Raw genomic sequence first — 15,886 nt, forward strand, 5'->3', positions numbered from 1 at the left:
CTCTGGATAAGTAATGCAAAAAAAGCCTGCACTTAGGAGGTTCAGATGAGGACATTTGATTCAATAGAGACACTTATGTTGTAAAATAGAAGAGAAGTTTGCTTTGGGCTGAATCTCATTGGGTATCAGTGAATCTCACAGAGATATGACTTGTATTGGACTACATATGAAATCTGGCCTCTCCATCAGTGCTGTGAGATTCCATTTAACAGCCATCTCTGCATTACATCTGACAATAGAAGGATTTTCTAACTTTTTAAAACCTGGTTACCATGAGATGTGAAAAGGTCATATTTACCCTCCTGTGTCTGATGCAGTACCTCCATGGGACCTGATCAGTGATGACATATCTGTTGAATGGGTATCCCTGTGTGACACAATCTATTCTATAACACTGTTGTGGATTGTGTTGGGTATATGAAACGCCATCATGCAGACTGGTTAGACAATGCTGATCCTGAAATATTGAATCTCCTGGATGTCAAGCAACAAGGGCATGCCACACTCTTAGCTGACCCACTCTCTAAGTCAAAATAGGACAAATACAAGGCAGCTTGCAGCATGCTCCAATTCAGATTCCAGCAAATGCAGAATATGTGGTTTGCTCATGAAGCAGATGAACTACAGGCCCTTGCTGATAAACCTGACTCCAAAAGTTTCTGTGATATAGTCAAAGCTGTGTGTGACCCTTCCCAATCTGCTTTGACACCACTAACAAGTGATGTCTCATTGGAGATCGTGGCATGAACATTTTATCATTTTTCTGCTCTTTCTGATGAGTACTGGATATTGTCCGAAAATTTCCCACATCTAATGCACTTGCTGATCCACTCACAGAAGCTAAGGTGTTGAAGGCTCTTCAGAGAATGTAAAATAACAAATCTGATGGTCCCGATGCCATTCTATTGAAGTTTTCAAACACAGAGGGAATTTTCTCATTGACAGGGTGTTTGCGTGTTTCTTACATGTCTGGCTTCAAGAAATTATACTGCAACAACTGAAAGATGTTAACATCATCACTATCTATAAGCATAAAGGCTCAAAGAGTGACTGTGGTAATTACCGTGGTATCTTTGTGCTCCATGGCAGGCAACATTCTTGCAAAGATTCTCCTGAACTGACTCCTGACCCAAACCTTTGGCAACGTTCTGTCTGAGTCACAGTGTGGCTTTTGTGCTCAGAAGAGCACTGTTGACATGGTTTTCATCATTTGACAATTCCAGAAAACATTTTGTGAACAGCACCAACATTTGTGTATGTTTTTCAAACTAACCAAGGCTTCAACAGTCAACTGCACTGCCCTCTGGAAATTATTTGCTAAATTTTGATGTCTAGACAAATTTATTAACATTGTTTGACAATTGCATGAAGGGATGAAGCAAGGATGTGTCCTTGGTGGAAGAGTTAATGTTGAGGGTGATCTAACAGACCTATTTCCAATTGCAGAAGGGATGAAGCAAGAATGTGTCCTTGCTCCTAGCCTTTTTGGTCTATTATTTGCTGTAGTGCTAGAGGAAGCCCTTGATGGCTCTTCAAAAAGTATCTTTTTATGCTTCTGCACTGGTAAGCTCCTCAGTCTTTCCCATCTATGTGCAAATATCAAGCTGACAGAAGCACTGATCCAGGAACAGCTCTATGCTGATGATTGTGCCTTGATGGCATACTCTGAAGCAGCATGACAGGATCTTACAAACTGCTTTGCTGCAATGGCTCGTAAATTTGACCTCACCATCAGCTGAATGAAACTGAGGTTACGTATCAGTCACCTCCTCAACAATCTTACCAATGTCTGTCAATAAGCTTTGAAATACCATGCTCCAAGCCATCTAACAGTTTGCTTATCTTGGGTGCATGTTGAACAACGAAGCCACAATTGACCACTAAGTGGATGCAAAAATTAAGAAAGCCAGGGCTGTGTATGGCCACCTCCATCGTGAATTTGCAAGCAACATGTATCTCTGTACAGACAAAAATCAAAGTCTCTAATTCTGTTTTCCTCATGACCTGCTGTGTAAAACGTGGACCTGCTATCAGTAAAACGTGGACCTGCTATCAATAGTACAGTAACAAGCTTGACAGTTTCCATTTGTGATACCTACGATGATTGGGCATCAAATGGCAAGACTGAGTTTCCAACATAGAAGTCCTGGTAAAAACTGATTCAGAAGGCATTGAGGGTCATTTGATCTGCACACAATTGAGGTGGACTGGCCATGTATGCCTAAGATCTACTTATCAAAACGAGTCTTATATTCCGAATTAAGCTCTGGCAATCATAATCATCTGCTGGTACTGCTGGCAAAATGTATTTAACTTGAGCACATTGGGTGCACGTACACCTACTGTGGAATGTAGATGTGTGCACTACACATCTTGAAGAACAGTTACTGTAAACTAAGTAACCATTTTCTCCTCACTGTCCAGAGATTCCCATTATGGTAACTGGGTAAACTGGAGATATGGCTGTTTTGCCTCATAGAGCAGTCCTATTAGCCCTTGAAATGTAATTTTCGGAGCAGGCAGTACTTGCTGCTATATCCAAGCAAGTGCAGACATTGATAGATAAATCTTAGGTTGGTTTTATATACACCTCTGTTCTTTTTTGACAGTTCCAGTTCATATCCTACAATTTTTAATGACAGCTTTATGTAGTTTTCTGGTCAAACAGGACAGCTTTCAAGGAAAGTAGCAGGCAGCTAATAATGAGGGTCCTTCTACTGTAGGTGCTCCACTCTCATGACTGTTCAGTGTTGTCAGATTTTCCTTATGTCTTTGTGTTCAAGTACTTTTTTTCTGATTTATTTAGAAGAGGGGAAGCAGTCTGCTTCTATGACAAAGCCAGTCCTAAAAGGAAAAGAAGATACTTTATAGGGGCTGATTCTTCTCCCCTTGCACACATATTGGGTTCATTTCTGGAGTTAGGAGTTACACATTTATTGCAGTGGACTTACGAGAACTCAATAAATGGAAGTAACCCTGGATAATAGGAAATTACACATAATACAGAGAAAGGAGGAGGAAAGGGATGTTATTTGTTTTGGCTATGTGGTTTGCCATTTATTCAATTTTTTGTAATTAACGCTTTTTTGTAATTTATTTTAAATTATTGGCATGTTAGGCAAGGCCTAGGAGAAGGGATACATGATTAGCACTGGGAAGTTCTTTTACTGTCAGACTGAGCAGGGTGGTGGGATTTCAATAGGGGAGTTGCAGTGTATAAATATAAATGTCACGGTGGTACCGTGCAACACACTGAAAATAATTTCTTCACAAAGGGCAAGATTATGTTATGATCTATGTGGCTATGGAGGGGAGTAAGATGCGTCCCTTCACCCCACGTCTTTTTTGGTCTCCCAACATCTTTGGTCTGTACATGGAAATGGGGGGAGCAGGTGCTGCAAGATTGTTACTTCTCCCCCAACACAAGTGGGTAAGGAGTGGGAAGTGGATAGGGAATGGAAGGAACCTTGACTCTACCCCCAATGTGCTGTCCATGCTATTTGTAAGGATCAGTAGCAGATTCCTTCTTCCTCCCTTGAACAAATGGTATTTTGTGGTGTAGCTGCATTCTCTCTTACTAAACACAAGCTGTAAAACCTTAATTTTGGTCTAAACCAGGGATCGTCAACCTTTGGCACACGGCCTGCCAGGGTAAGCCTTACCCTGGTGGGCTGCGTGCCAAAAGCTGCCAAGCCCCCTAGCGGGCTGAGTCGGTTTGTTTACCTGCCACGTCAGAAGGTTCAGCCAATCACAGTTCCCCCTGGCCACGGTTTGCCGCTCCAGGCCAATGGTGCTGGCTGAGGGATGCGCTGGCCGCCGCTTCCCACAGCTCCCATTGGCCTGGAGCGGTGAACCGTGGCCAGTGGGAGCTGCGATTGGCCAAACCTGTGGATGTGGCAGGTAAACAAACTGGCCCGGCTTACCCTGGCGGGCTTACCCTGGGGCTTACCCTGGCGGGCTGTGTGCCAAAGGTTGACTATCCCTGGTTTAGACCAAAATTAGACCCAGCTTGTGTTTAGTAAGAGAGAATGCAGCTACACCACAAAATACAATTTGTTCAAGGGAGGAAGAAGGAATCTGCTACTGATCCTTACAAATAGCACATTGTGGGATAGAGTCAAGGTTCCTTCCATTTCTGGCCTGGACCACCAGAGGATTTCCCTGATAAGCCATGAGCCAAAGGTTGCTGATCCCTGGTCTTAACTATTGTAAGGATGGATATCTTGTTACAGATATGGAAGTGACTATGGAAATGACGACATAATTTCTATATGGGAGTGACTATGATAATACCTGTGTTGAGCCACTGACCAAAGTCCATGTGAACTAGATTTTACTGTTGCCTTAACAGTCCCCTTAAGAGCTGGCTGCTTGTGGAGCTAAGAATAATTCTGTGCCTTCTCTCTAATCATGCTGCTTCCTGAGCTTACTAACCATGCCAAGATAAGTGAAATTATTTAAGACTTTGAACATGTTATATGAACTAATTTTAACATGTTGGAACATTTTAAAGAGCTATAGTTAAATTATTTGGTGGACCGTTTTCTTCCACTTTCTGTGTTACATTTCTCTGGTTACTTTTGTTATGGTTACCTTGGAAACAAATGGAGGCATACATTTGCTAATATATAGACTCCGTCTGTGCCCCAGGGATGCAGATAATAAGTGAATACTTGCAGTGGATTTAACCAGAGAATGGGGAACTTCTAAAGTAAAATCAGGCATAGTTTTTCATACTTAGAAATAGAATTCTTATTGAGGCCGGAAATTGTTCATTCTTTATGCTCCACTGTATGGGAAAAAAAATAATTTTCCTGTGAAAATTTGAAGACACTTTTTTTAAAAAAGAAATCTTCAAAGTAAAAAGCAACAACTTTGGGATTTTGAGGGGTGGCGTTCTAATGGATTAAGATCAGTACTGAGAGCTAGAAGGTCTTGAGTTCCATTCCCATCTGTGTAATCACTGCCCTTAAAGGTGGCCTGCAAAGGATGTTTTTTTTAAAAAGGGCTTATATTCTCTTTTGCATCTTTAAAGCCTTAAGTCTTTTTTTTTTTTTTAATTCTGCTTGTTTCTCCCCCTTAGATATATCCAGAATGTCATGTCTGACCTTGTTTTGCTGGAGGATTAGTTGGGGGATCTTAGAGAATATAAATGGATAGCTCTCACACATTAAGCTTAACAATATGTAACAGACTTCTTTTCTCCACAATATGACATTAAATAGGGATTTAACAACAAAAATATCAAGAACTTTAAGCAGTTTGACTAAAAATCCTTTACCTTCTCACTTGCTATGCGCTGTTGTGTAACATTATCACTTTACTAGCTCATCCGTTCTCCAGTCTTCACAGAGTTGTTCAGGTTGGTCTAGACCTGAATTTCTAATGTAAAATATAAACAGAAAAAAATGTTGGAAACCAACAAAAACTTGGCAGCCCTTCCCCATACATCATGAAGGCAAAAGTATTAAATATAGCATTTCACAAACATTAAGGTCTTGTTATGAGCTGGGTGAAAACTTATGAGTTGGGTTAAAACGTCATTTAGGTGAACACATCTTTCATCTAAGATAGTTGTAGGAAACATGTATGAGGTCCACACCTAAAACAAGGCCTAGTAGAAAAACTAGCACCATGTGGGTAGGGAGGTTCTACTGGGTATTGTGATCAGGTATGTGCGTGAACACATTAACTGGGAGAGACCAGAGAAAGACCACTGAAAGCTCGGTGTCTGATCCTGGAAGAAACCCAGGGGAGAATTAACTGAGTCAGGGGTGAAGGCTAAGAAGTACTGTGAAAGGTGCTGTGAGCAAAAGAAGCTGTTTCCTGCTGTCTGATTCCTTCTGCATTCAGAGAAACTGGACTTTGTATATTCTTTGCAAATAGGTATTCCTGTGGTGCAGTTTTGTTTATCACCAATTTCTACTCCCAACTGAACTTCCGCAGGGCCCCAAACTTGACTATCCTCTTGGGTCAGAAGGGGACAGTAGCATGAAGGTGGTAATTGTTACTGTACCTCCATCTGTAGGGGGGATGAACTATATACCTAAGGACTCTTTGAAAGCTATTTCTATGGTTCCATGTCTGTCATTCCAGTTATGCAGTGAAGAGTCTGTTGACTTCATTGAAAAAATTGTCTGTATAAAGGACTGCCCCTGTGTATTGCAGATTTAGAAATATACAAATTATCTTAGCTATAGAAAATTAAACCAGTTCCCTGTTATTTTGGCTCTTCTCACAATCCATAAAATCACCAGTAAATACCAGTCAAATCCAAACAGAGCTAACATTATTAAGTTTGTCTATCCCATTGGTACTGAGTTATTTATAATGCTACTCAATTTAGAGAGCTTCCTTGATTCCAAGTATTCCACAGAATATCTTTAAAACTGGAGGCCATATATTGCTTTAGGCTGTTATTATTGAAAAATTAATTAAGAAAAAATAATTCTTAGTTAAATGAAACTTAATTGAAAACCTGTAGGTTTACCTGCTTTCATCCGTTTCTTAATCAACTGGTTTTGAGCAGTGAAGAATTCCTCCACATCATGCTTGAATATCATCTAAATTACTTAGAATTTGTAAATTAGGGTTTAAAGAAGACTGGGATTTGTATAATAAAAACTGAAATAGGATTTTCTGTCTGAAGAGCAGTACTACTTCTTTAGAACTATTTAATGAAGAAATAGAATTAATCAGGGAAACCCCAATCCTGAATTAATGTCATGCCTGAGCAGATAACACACATACAGTAGATGTCTTCTAAAATTACAAAGTATATTTTTTGCATCTTGAAACTAGATAAGAACTGAAATATATTGAGGTGTAAACAAAAGTAATGCAGTTCACTGGATGCATCGACCTGTCCTTTACATGGAAAAAAAGTGACATGTAGAGGTTTAGTATATGTAGCCATTTATATCTCACTGTTTCTCTGTCCACATATTCACCATCATGTGGGTAAATGAGGAAGCTGCAATTTTATTTGACTAAAAGTGGTTAACACCCAAAAGTACTCAGCAAGAGTATTCCAGTGCTGATCTCAATTGGTATCTCTGGCTCTTGATGTACTGCGCCTGAGGGTGAATGTGAAGGGAAGGCCATGCCCCCTCTACATCCTCTGGCCTGTCCAAGGACTCTTTCTGGATGTCAAGGTCCCAGCTCCTTCCTTTCCCCATACTGTAGGGAGAAGAGGCACTCAGAGGCATGCCCCTCACCATGCCATATGAGTGCCTAGGAAGCTCAGTGGGTTTTGGGGCATTTAACTGGACCATTTGTAACCCACCAGCTTCATTGGAAGCCCCCCAAGAGGTCTCCTGCATGCCAGATGGAAGGTGAAAAAACCCCAAACATCAGCTTGTCAATTTCACCATGTGGGAAAAATCCCTTCCAGATGCACAAGTCCATGGGTCCAGAGCTAACATATCTGAGAGTGCTGAGGGAATTGGCTGTTGTGATTGCAGAGCCATTGCTAATTATCTTGGAAAACTCTTGGCGATCGGGGGAGGTCCCAGACAATTGGAAAAGGCAAATATAGTGCCCATCTTTAAAAAAGGGAAGAAGGAGAATCCGGGGAACTACAGACTGATCAGCCTACCTTGATCCCTGGAAAAATGATGGAGCAGGTCCTCAAGGAAACCATTTTGAAGCACTTGGAGGAGAGAGAGGTGATCAGGGACAGTCAACATGGATTTACCAAGGGCAAGTCATGCCTGACCAACCTGATTGACTTCTATGATACAACTGGTTCTGTGGATATGGGGAAAGCAGTGATGGTGATATAACTTGACTTTAGCAAAGCTTTTGATACTGTGTTCCACAGTATTCTTTCCAGAAAGTTTAAAAATGTATGGATCGGATGAATGGACTATAAAATGGATAGAAATCTGGCTAGATTGTTGGGCTCGATGTCTAGTTGGCAGCCAGTATCCAGTGGAATGCCCCAGGGGTCAGTCTTGGGGCCAGTTTTTTTCAACTTTTTCATTAATGATCTGGATGATGGGATGGATTGCACCCTCAGTAAATTTGCAGAGGCACTAAGCTGTGGGAGAGGTAGATACGCTGGAGGGTAGGGATGGGGTCCAGAGTAACTTAGACAAATTGGAGGATTGGGCCAAAAGAAATCTGAGGTTCAACAAGGACAACTGCAGAGTCCTGCACTTGGAGAGGAAGAATCCCATGCACTGCTACAGGCTGGGAACCGACTGGCTAAGCAGCAGTTCTGCAGAAAAGGACCTGGGGATTAGATTGGATGAGAAGCTGGATATGAGTCAGCAGTGTGCCCATGTTGCTAAGAAGGCTAACGGCATATTGGGCTACATTAGTAGGAGCATTGCCAGCAGATTGAGTGAAGTGATGATTCCCCTCTGTTCGGCATTGGTAAGGCTAAACCTGGAGTATTCTGTCCAGTTTTGGGCCCCCCACAACAGAAAGGATGTGTACAATTTGGAGAGAGTCCAATGGAGGCCAACAAAAATGATTAGGGGCTGGGGCACATGACTTATGAGGGGAGGCTGAGGGAACTGTGCTTGTTTAGTCTGCAGAAGAGAAGATTGAGGGAGGATTTGATAGCAGCCTTCAACTACTTGAAGACGGGTTCCAAAGAGGATGGAGCTCAGCTGTTCAGTGGTGGCAGATAACAGAACAAGGAGCAGTGGTCTCAAGTTGCAGTGTGGGACGTCTAGGTTGAATATTAGGAAACACTGTATCACTAGGAGGATGGTGAAGTACTGGAATGGGTTACCTAGGGAGGTGGTGGAACCTCCATTCTTAGAGGTTTTTAAGGCCTGGCCTTGACAAAGCCCTGGCTGGGATGATTTAGTTGGTGTTGGTCCTGCTTTGAGCAGGGGGTTGGACTAGATGACCTTCTGAGATCTCTTCCAACCCTAATCTTCTATGATTTTGTGATTCCAAAACTGGTGATCAGTCTAGCCCCTGGCATCACAGGAGACCCAGCACACCTATGTAAAGGTGGAATGGGTGAGGGTGAAACATGAAGCCGACAAAGACTTCCTGTCCCCAGCAAGCTGCTTAAACTCACTCAGTGACCCCTCACCCCACTGCAGGAGTGGAGCCTATAACACTGTCCTCCATCATCCCGATCACCCAAACAGAGTGGCGGTGGGTAGGACAAGTCCCAGCACCTGGGTGATAGAGGATATATCTACACTTGGAGCTGGGGGTGTGATTCCCAGCTTGAAACTACATACTTGTGCAAGCTTTGATCAAGCTTGTGTGGGTAAAAATAAAAATCACACCTTCAGCTCCAAGTGTAGACATATCCAGAGACTTTCCTGCCTTTCCCTTTCTTGGCACCATTGTGAGGAAGGTGAAGGTGAAAGGGGGAAGACCCAAACACACCAAGGTAGTGAGATAATGAGTAGCAACAAAAAAACAAAAACCAAAAAATCCCAAAAGCCACCCACAACAACCAAAACCATGCTGGACACATATATACCATCATGTTCAAAGAATGTATGCTAAAGCATTAACCTAACTTTTCAAACCATTCTGTAGAACAGACAAAAGAAAAATAATCAAATTACATGATGATTTTTTAAATGGACATTGTCCTACTTCTAGGGTTGCAAGGTGTCTACTCGCAGAAAACCAAATTCCCTTTCCCCACCCCTACCCCAGCCATTCTCCAAGGCCCCACCCCCCATTCACTCCATCCCCCCTCCTTCTATCACTTGCTGTCCCCACCCCAATTTGCTGATTTTCACTGGGCTGGCTCAGGGGGTTGCGGTCCGAGAGGGTGTGAGGGCTCCAGCTGGGAGGTGAGGGCTCTGGGGTGGGGCTGGAGATGAGGGGTTGGGGGTGCAGGAGTGTGCTCCAGGCTGGGAGTGAGGGGTTCGGAGAGCAGGAGGGGGATCAGAGCTGGGGCAGGGGGTTGGGGCATGGGAGGGGGGTCAAGGGTGCAAGCTCCAGGCAGTACTTACCCCAGGCGACTCCCAGAAGCAGTGTCATGTTCCCCCTTTGGCTCCTATGCGGAGGCACGATCAAGCGGCTCTGTGCACTGCCCCATCCACAGGTGCCACCCCCGCAGCTCCCATTGGCTGGGAAGCCCAGCCAATGGGAACTGCAGAGCCGGTGCTTGGGGTGGGGGAAGCATGAGGAGTCCCCTACGCATAGGAGCCAGAGGGCAGATGTGCCACTGCTTCCAGGAGCTACATACTGTCCTCCTCCAGACATATTTGTTCATGGATGGAGTGGGACAAATTTAATATGAAGGAGGCTTAGTTGTTGATTAGTTTAATCTATTTGTTGCAGTTGGCTGTCTCTCTCTTTCAATCAAATTGTTCTTATCTCTGTTTTTTCTAAAAATGGTGATGATCACTATGGAAAGCATTCTGACTACTGATTGCTAGAGGAGATGTGTGATTAGCTTTTCCTGTCTTTGGTTCGGGGAATATAGTTAGAAGTTGGGCAGTGAAAATACCCTCTTGCAAGAAGACCATAGCACATACATTTGAAATCTGAGCTAGACTAATGTGTAGTACATTATTTTATGGTTTCCTTGAGAAAATATTGAATAGCTCCAACTTTAGCAAGATGCGGTCACCAGAATTTTAATTTATACACAGCAGACTTTGTATATTACTCCAGCTTTTGGGAGCTATATTGGCTCCTTCTCAGATATCAATTTGGCCTTAAAAATATTTTAATGAGTTATTAGGTGGTGAACAATTTAGGATCTGTGTATTTTTTGTCTGAGTTGTAGTATCAGTACAAGCTTAGTTGCTGCTTGAATCATCTGAAGCCATTGTACTGACTATTTCGAAATTGGGATTTATTCCCATTTGAATTTGAAATGTCACCTCAGGAGACCTATTTCAATCTAAACGTGGCTTATGGTCTATAAAGGCATAGCACTTTTGCATATTGTAAAATGCCCTGAGATGCATTTGCATAAGCTCATTTTGTATTACATTGTATTGTGACAAGTGCAATAATCTCCAGGTTTCCTATCCATTAAAGAACTCATTTCACAGCTCACTAATTATGTGAATGAGAAGGGGAAATAGGTCCTTTTTCTCTATGGTATGGTGAGCAGATGGCAGAGTTCATTTCCACCAGCTGAGTCTGAGGTCCTCTTCTCAGTTTTGGTGGCAACACTTGCCACTATTTATCAAACAAAATGAAAGAGACATATTGGTTTCTTTGCACAGTGTAGTGTGTCGGTTGAGTGAGTAGCTCAATGCTGTGAGCATGATGCTGGTTAGCATTTACTGAGCGTAAAAAGACTATTTATTTGGAGGGGCACAAGATAACAATTAAAATGAATATGAATTTTAATGTAAATTTGAATTGCCTCTCATTTATGAGAAAAATTGGTCAAATCAACCCTAGGGATTAAACTGAGTTCCTAAAAAGTGATTAGTGAATATGCTGAGCACCTTTGGGATTGTATCTTCTCTGTACTTCTAAAATGGAAAAAATATTATTTTCACTGCCTGTGTATGTTCCTTCTTAGCTGAGGCCTTTGTAATCTTTCTCCTGACCCAAGAGAATAACTTGCTCATTGACTTATACATGCATAGTGTGATTTAAATAGCCCCTGAAGGTACTTCTTTTTTAATATTAAACAAGTCATCTTAGTTGTCAGAGCTCTGCAGTGATCCCAGATAGTATGTAATTGGGCCCTTATATCTGGATTTAAAAAGAAAAGCTAAAACTGAAGAGCTTGACATTTCTGATGTAGGAACTTGGTAACTATGTTTTATTTGACAGTGCTGCATAAGCAGTCATATGGTTTTCTGCCTGCTGTGACAAAGTTCCTCCTCTACCTTGGTGGGTCTTGCGCTTATTGGTGGATTTGCTCACCTTGGAGCTTCACAGCAGCCCTCAGTTTGGCCATTTTCATGAACCCACAGTCCAGGTCATCTCCTCCTGTGTCTGACCAGGAGTTGGGAGGTTTGGGGGGAACCCGGGCCCGCCCTCTACTCCTGGTATGCAGCTGTTTAGAGTGCCTCCTGGAACAGCTGTGCAACAGCTACAACTCTCTGGGCTACTTCTCCATGGCCTCCTCCCAACACCTTCTTTATCCTCACCAAAGGACCTTCTTCCTGGTGTCTGATGATGCTTGTGCTCCTCAGTCCTCCAACAGTATGCATTCTCACTCTAAGCTCCTAACACATTGCTCCCAGCTCCTCACACACACACCAAAAACTGAAGTGAGCTCCTTTTTAAACCCAGGTGCCCTGATTAGCCTGCCTTAATTGCTTCTAGCAGCTTCTTGATTGGCTGAAGGTGTTTTAATCAGCCTGTCAGTCTTAATTGTCTCCAGAAGGTTCCTGATTGTTCTGGAACCTTCCCTGTTACCTTTCTTAGGGAAAAGGGACCTACTTAACCTGGGGCTAATATATCTGCCTTCTATCACTCTCCTGTAGCCATCTGGCCTGACCCTGTCACACTGCATTATAACAAACAGCAGGACAGATTTTTTTCTTTCTCTTTTTTTATTCTCTGTCATGCACTTTCAATTTTGTGTTCACTGCATTGATTTCTTTCTAATTTCAGACGGACGCAGCTTTAATGTATGATGCAGTTCATGTGGTGTCAGTGGCTGTCCAGCAGTTCCCACAGATGACTGTCAGTTCATTACAGTGTAATCGGCACAAACCATGGCGCTTTGGGACCCGCTTTATGAGTCTCATTAAAGAGGTATGTCATTAATAAAATATGTTCTGGTTTCTTCTTACCCCTATCCTCCATCCCATCTTCCCCCCACCCTTAGTCTACTTTAATTTTTTTTTTACCAGCAGGTGGGACTCTTTCTGCTTGTTGTGTGTGGGGAGACTTCCAGTCAAAGCCTCATTTATGTTTAAAAACTGCTCATATGGTTGTTCATACAGGAGCAATTTATAAATATAAAAACCACAAAAGGGTGAAAGTACTGCACTGCAAATAGACAAAATGAAATGTTTTGCTGATAGATCTTTCTTGGAACTTCTGTGATGCTAAAATGATCACAGAAGCAAATATGTAATAATTCTAAAAGCAAAATTCTAGCCTATATTCCTTGGTCCACCACTTCCCAGGCAACCTTTACCTCAGCCTTTTCCACTTTAATCTGTTCGCTATTTATGCTGTACAGCTCTGGTAACGTAAAAATCTATAGGCTGGATTATTTTTCCCCATAAATGTCTTAAATTTATATGTTTTGCCTCAATGTAACTTCTCTTGGATTTTATTTAAAATTTAGTCCTTATACAATCATGCATAATTTAAGACGTTGAGGGTCAGCATGGTACATTGTTCAAATATGTTGTTCCGTAAGTGCCTACCTCTGAATTTTCCATTGTCAGTAGAGGAAATAATGTGGTAAAGATAAATACAGCAGTGTCGTAAATTTCCATTTTTAACGGTGCCTACTTGCAAGATCATAAATTGCTCTTCTGACATCTCCTCTTGAATGCTTTCACTATAACAGATACATTGGGAGAGTGATATTCTTCTTATTTTCAGTTATTAACAATGACCATGCTTGCAGAACCCATTAATGGCATCATTAGGCTCTACCACTTAAAAATTATAAGAAAATAATATATTGTGCCTTCTAAAATTAAGCGTTCATTTCTGATAGGTGCTGACTCAGGTCCCTCAATGTCATAGGTGCTGGAACTAGGGGTCCTGGGAGCGCTGCCGCACCCCCAGGCTTGACGTTGTTTGTTTAAATGGCTCTCTGCAATCCCACTATAAAAATTGTTCCAGCACTCCTGTCGATGCCTGTTGTCTCAAAGGGATTTGAGGCTCAGCACCTCACAGCATCAAGACTTTATTTGCAGAAAAGAAAAATGACAGAAATTAAACAAATCCAGTGCATATAGTGGGGAAAATAAAAATGGTAATTATAAATGTCTGAGAAGAGTTAATGGAAACAGTCTTTCATCACACTAAGACCAATTTTTATTGGCTAAAATGGAAGGCTGTTAAGAAATTGTGTACAGAGATTAACGAAAGGTTGGTTTAATTAGGAAAAACCCTGAGAATCTCAGAAATGAATATGAAATTATTTTATCTTTAGATCAGCCACAAGGTGAATTATTTAAATGTAATGAATCATTAATATTCCCATTTTGGTAGAAATTATTTTTTTGTTCTTTTTTTTGTGGCTTATTTATGGAAATTATTTTTCTTCTTCCATAGGCCCACTGGGAAGGCCTCACAGGCAGGATAACTTTCAACAAAACCAATGGCTTAAGGACAGATTTTGATTTAGATGTGATCAGCCTCAAGGAAGAAGGTCTTGAAAAGGTACTTGACATGTTCATCCTATTTGCTTGGAGAATAATGTGAAGTATTAAAAAAAAATTAAATACTTTCCCTGTATGAGAGATCTATTTATACCATGTTACAACTGCATCATATTGAATGTAGGTTCATGTTTGTGCTCTTAAGTAGGAGGTAGCCTTTAATAACCTTATAAAAAAACCCCTTATGTTTATGGTGATGGAAATAGAATTAACTCACAATTTGGAAGTTGAGGTAAAGTATTACTTAGGACAACTTCAGCATTTTGTTTTGGGCAATGTGTTATGCTAGAACTATGGGAATGTGTACTACCTTCATTAGCTAGGGTCTTTTTACCATTATAATTAAGAAACACTTGGGTTTTGCTCTGAATATTTGCGTATACAGCTCATATCCATAGAGCGATTACAGAATATCAGTCACCAGATATAAATAATCAACATAGAACCATAGAACAGTACCAAAAATGATAGAGTAGCATTTTTAAGTATAACAAGTTAAATGCTTAAGACAATTTTGTAGGGTGCTCAAGAGACGGTAAATAACAAGCATATATTTTGCAAAAGAGGATGATGGAAACAGAGGGCTGGATACTGAGCTGAGTGTTTCTAGAAGTAGGGCTGGGGGTTTCTAGAGATGGTTTGTTATCTTTTAATCAGGTTTTGTTAGGAAATTCTGGGGAGATGGGGTAATAATGTGGGGAGGAATCTGAATGTCGAGGTGAAATTTAAACAGCTTTCTGTTTTAAAACAAGAAAGCAAATGGAGAGTATCTGTCCCGCTCCATAAGCGCTAAACGTACAGTCAACAGGGATTTGCTCAACCCCAGTCCAAAATTAAGGTTGATAGCAATACATTGAAAGAAGTGCAGCACACCCATAATTTGGACCAGGCTTGAAATTCTACTCCCTGGAAGTCAATGGTTTCCCATTGATTTTAATAGTGCCAGAGTTGCAGCACAGATTTTCAAAACAGTTGCTCAGCTCCACTTTAGGTCCCTAAATGAAATGGCCAGTGTTTCAGAAGTGTCCAGTGCACTGGACAGGTCATTGTTTTTGAAAGAGTTCCTGGGTGCTGAACAATTTTGAAAATTTGGCCACATATGTAGGTGTTTCAGTGGGAGCTGCTGGAGGATGAGCTCCATTGAAAATCTACTACATAATGCATGACCTTATTCAACTGACTCCAAAAGAAGGTTATCAAGTGTGGCTTAATTCAGCTACATTACAGAGGGGAAGAGAAACATACAGAGCTTCATTTCTCATTTCATCTTCAGCTTTCTTAAGATAGCTGTGGATATACCGTGCCTAACAATAGGCACCCATGTCTGAAATTTTGGCCTGATTTCTCTCCCAATCCATGTCCAATGTAACATGTGCAGAGGTTAACAAGGAAGAGGTTAATCTTTCCCTCTAACTAAGAGAGGCATCATGTATGCTTGTGCTGAATACAGGAATATAGTGGAGCAAAGCTGGGTCTGCTGAGAGAAATGACATAATACTTTAGTCCACTATGGGCCAAATTTTGTGAGCTGTGGGGATTTGGGATTGAGTCTGATTGAAAGAGGAAGACTGTCTTGGAAAATGTGTGGAGCAGAGAAGAGAACCAGGAGAGGGGATGTAGAGATGAGC

General features: G+C 41.5%; 1 protein-coding gene across 5 annotated transcripts in view; it reads left to right on the top strand.

Annotated features, from left to right (window-relative positions):
* The window catches only part of GRIK2 (glutamate ionotropic receptor kainate type subunit 2), a 612,718-nt gene that overhangs the window by 305,063 nt on the left and 291,769 nt on the right, over positions 1-15,886 (top strand). For all 5 annotated transcript variants that reach the window (XM_073336875.2, XM_073336874.2, XM_073336872.2 and 2 more), the window contains 2 exons: positions 12,523-12,666; positions 14,152-14,259. In XM_073336875.2, the coding sequence (XP_073192976.1) occupies positions 12,523-12,666; positions 14,152-14,259 (252 nt within the window). The remainder of the gene's footprint in view (positions 1-12,522; positions 12,667-14,151; positions 14,260-15,886) is intronic.

This window comes from Lepidochelys kempii, chromosome 3 (genome assembly GCF_965140285.1).
Source record: "Lepidochelys kempii isolate rLepKem1 chromosome 3, rLepKem1.hap1, whole genome shotgun sequence".
NCBI classification, from domain to species: Eukaryota; Metazoa; Chordata; order Testudines; family Cheloniidae; genus Lepidochelys; species Lepidochelys kempii.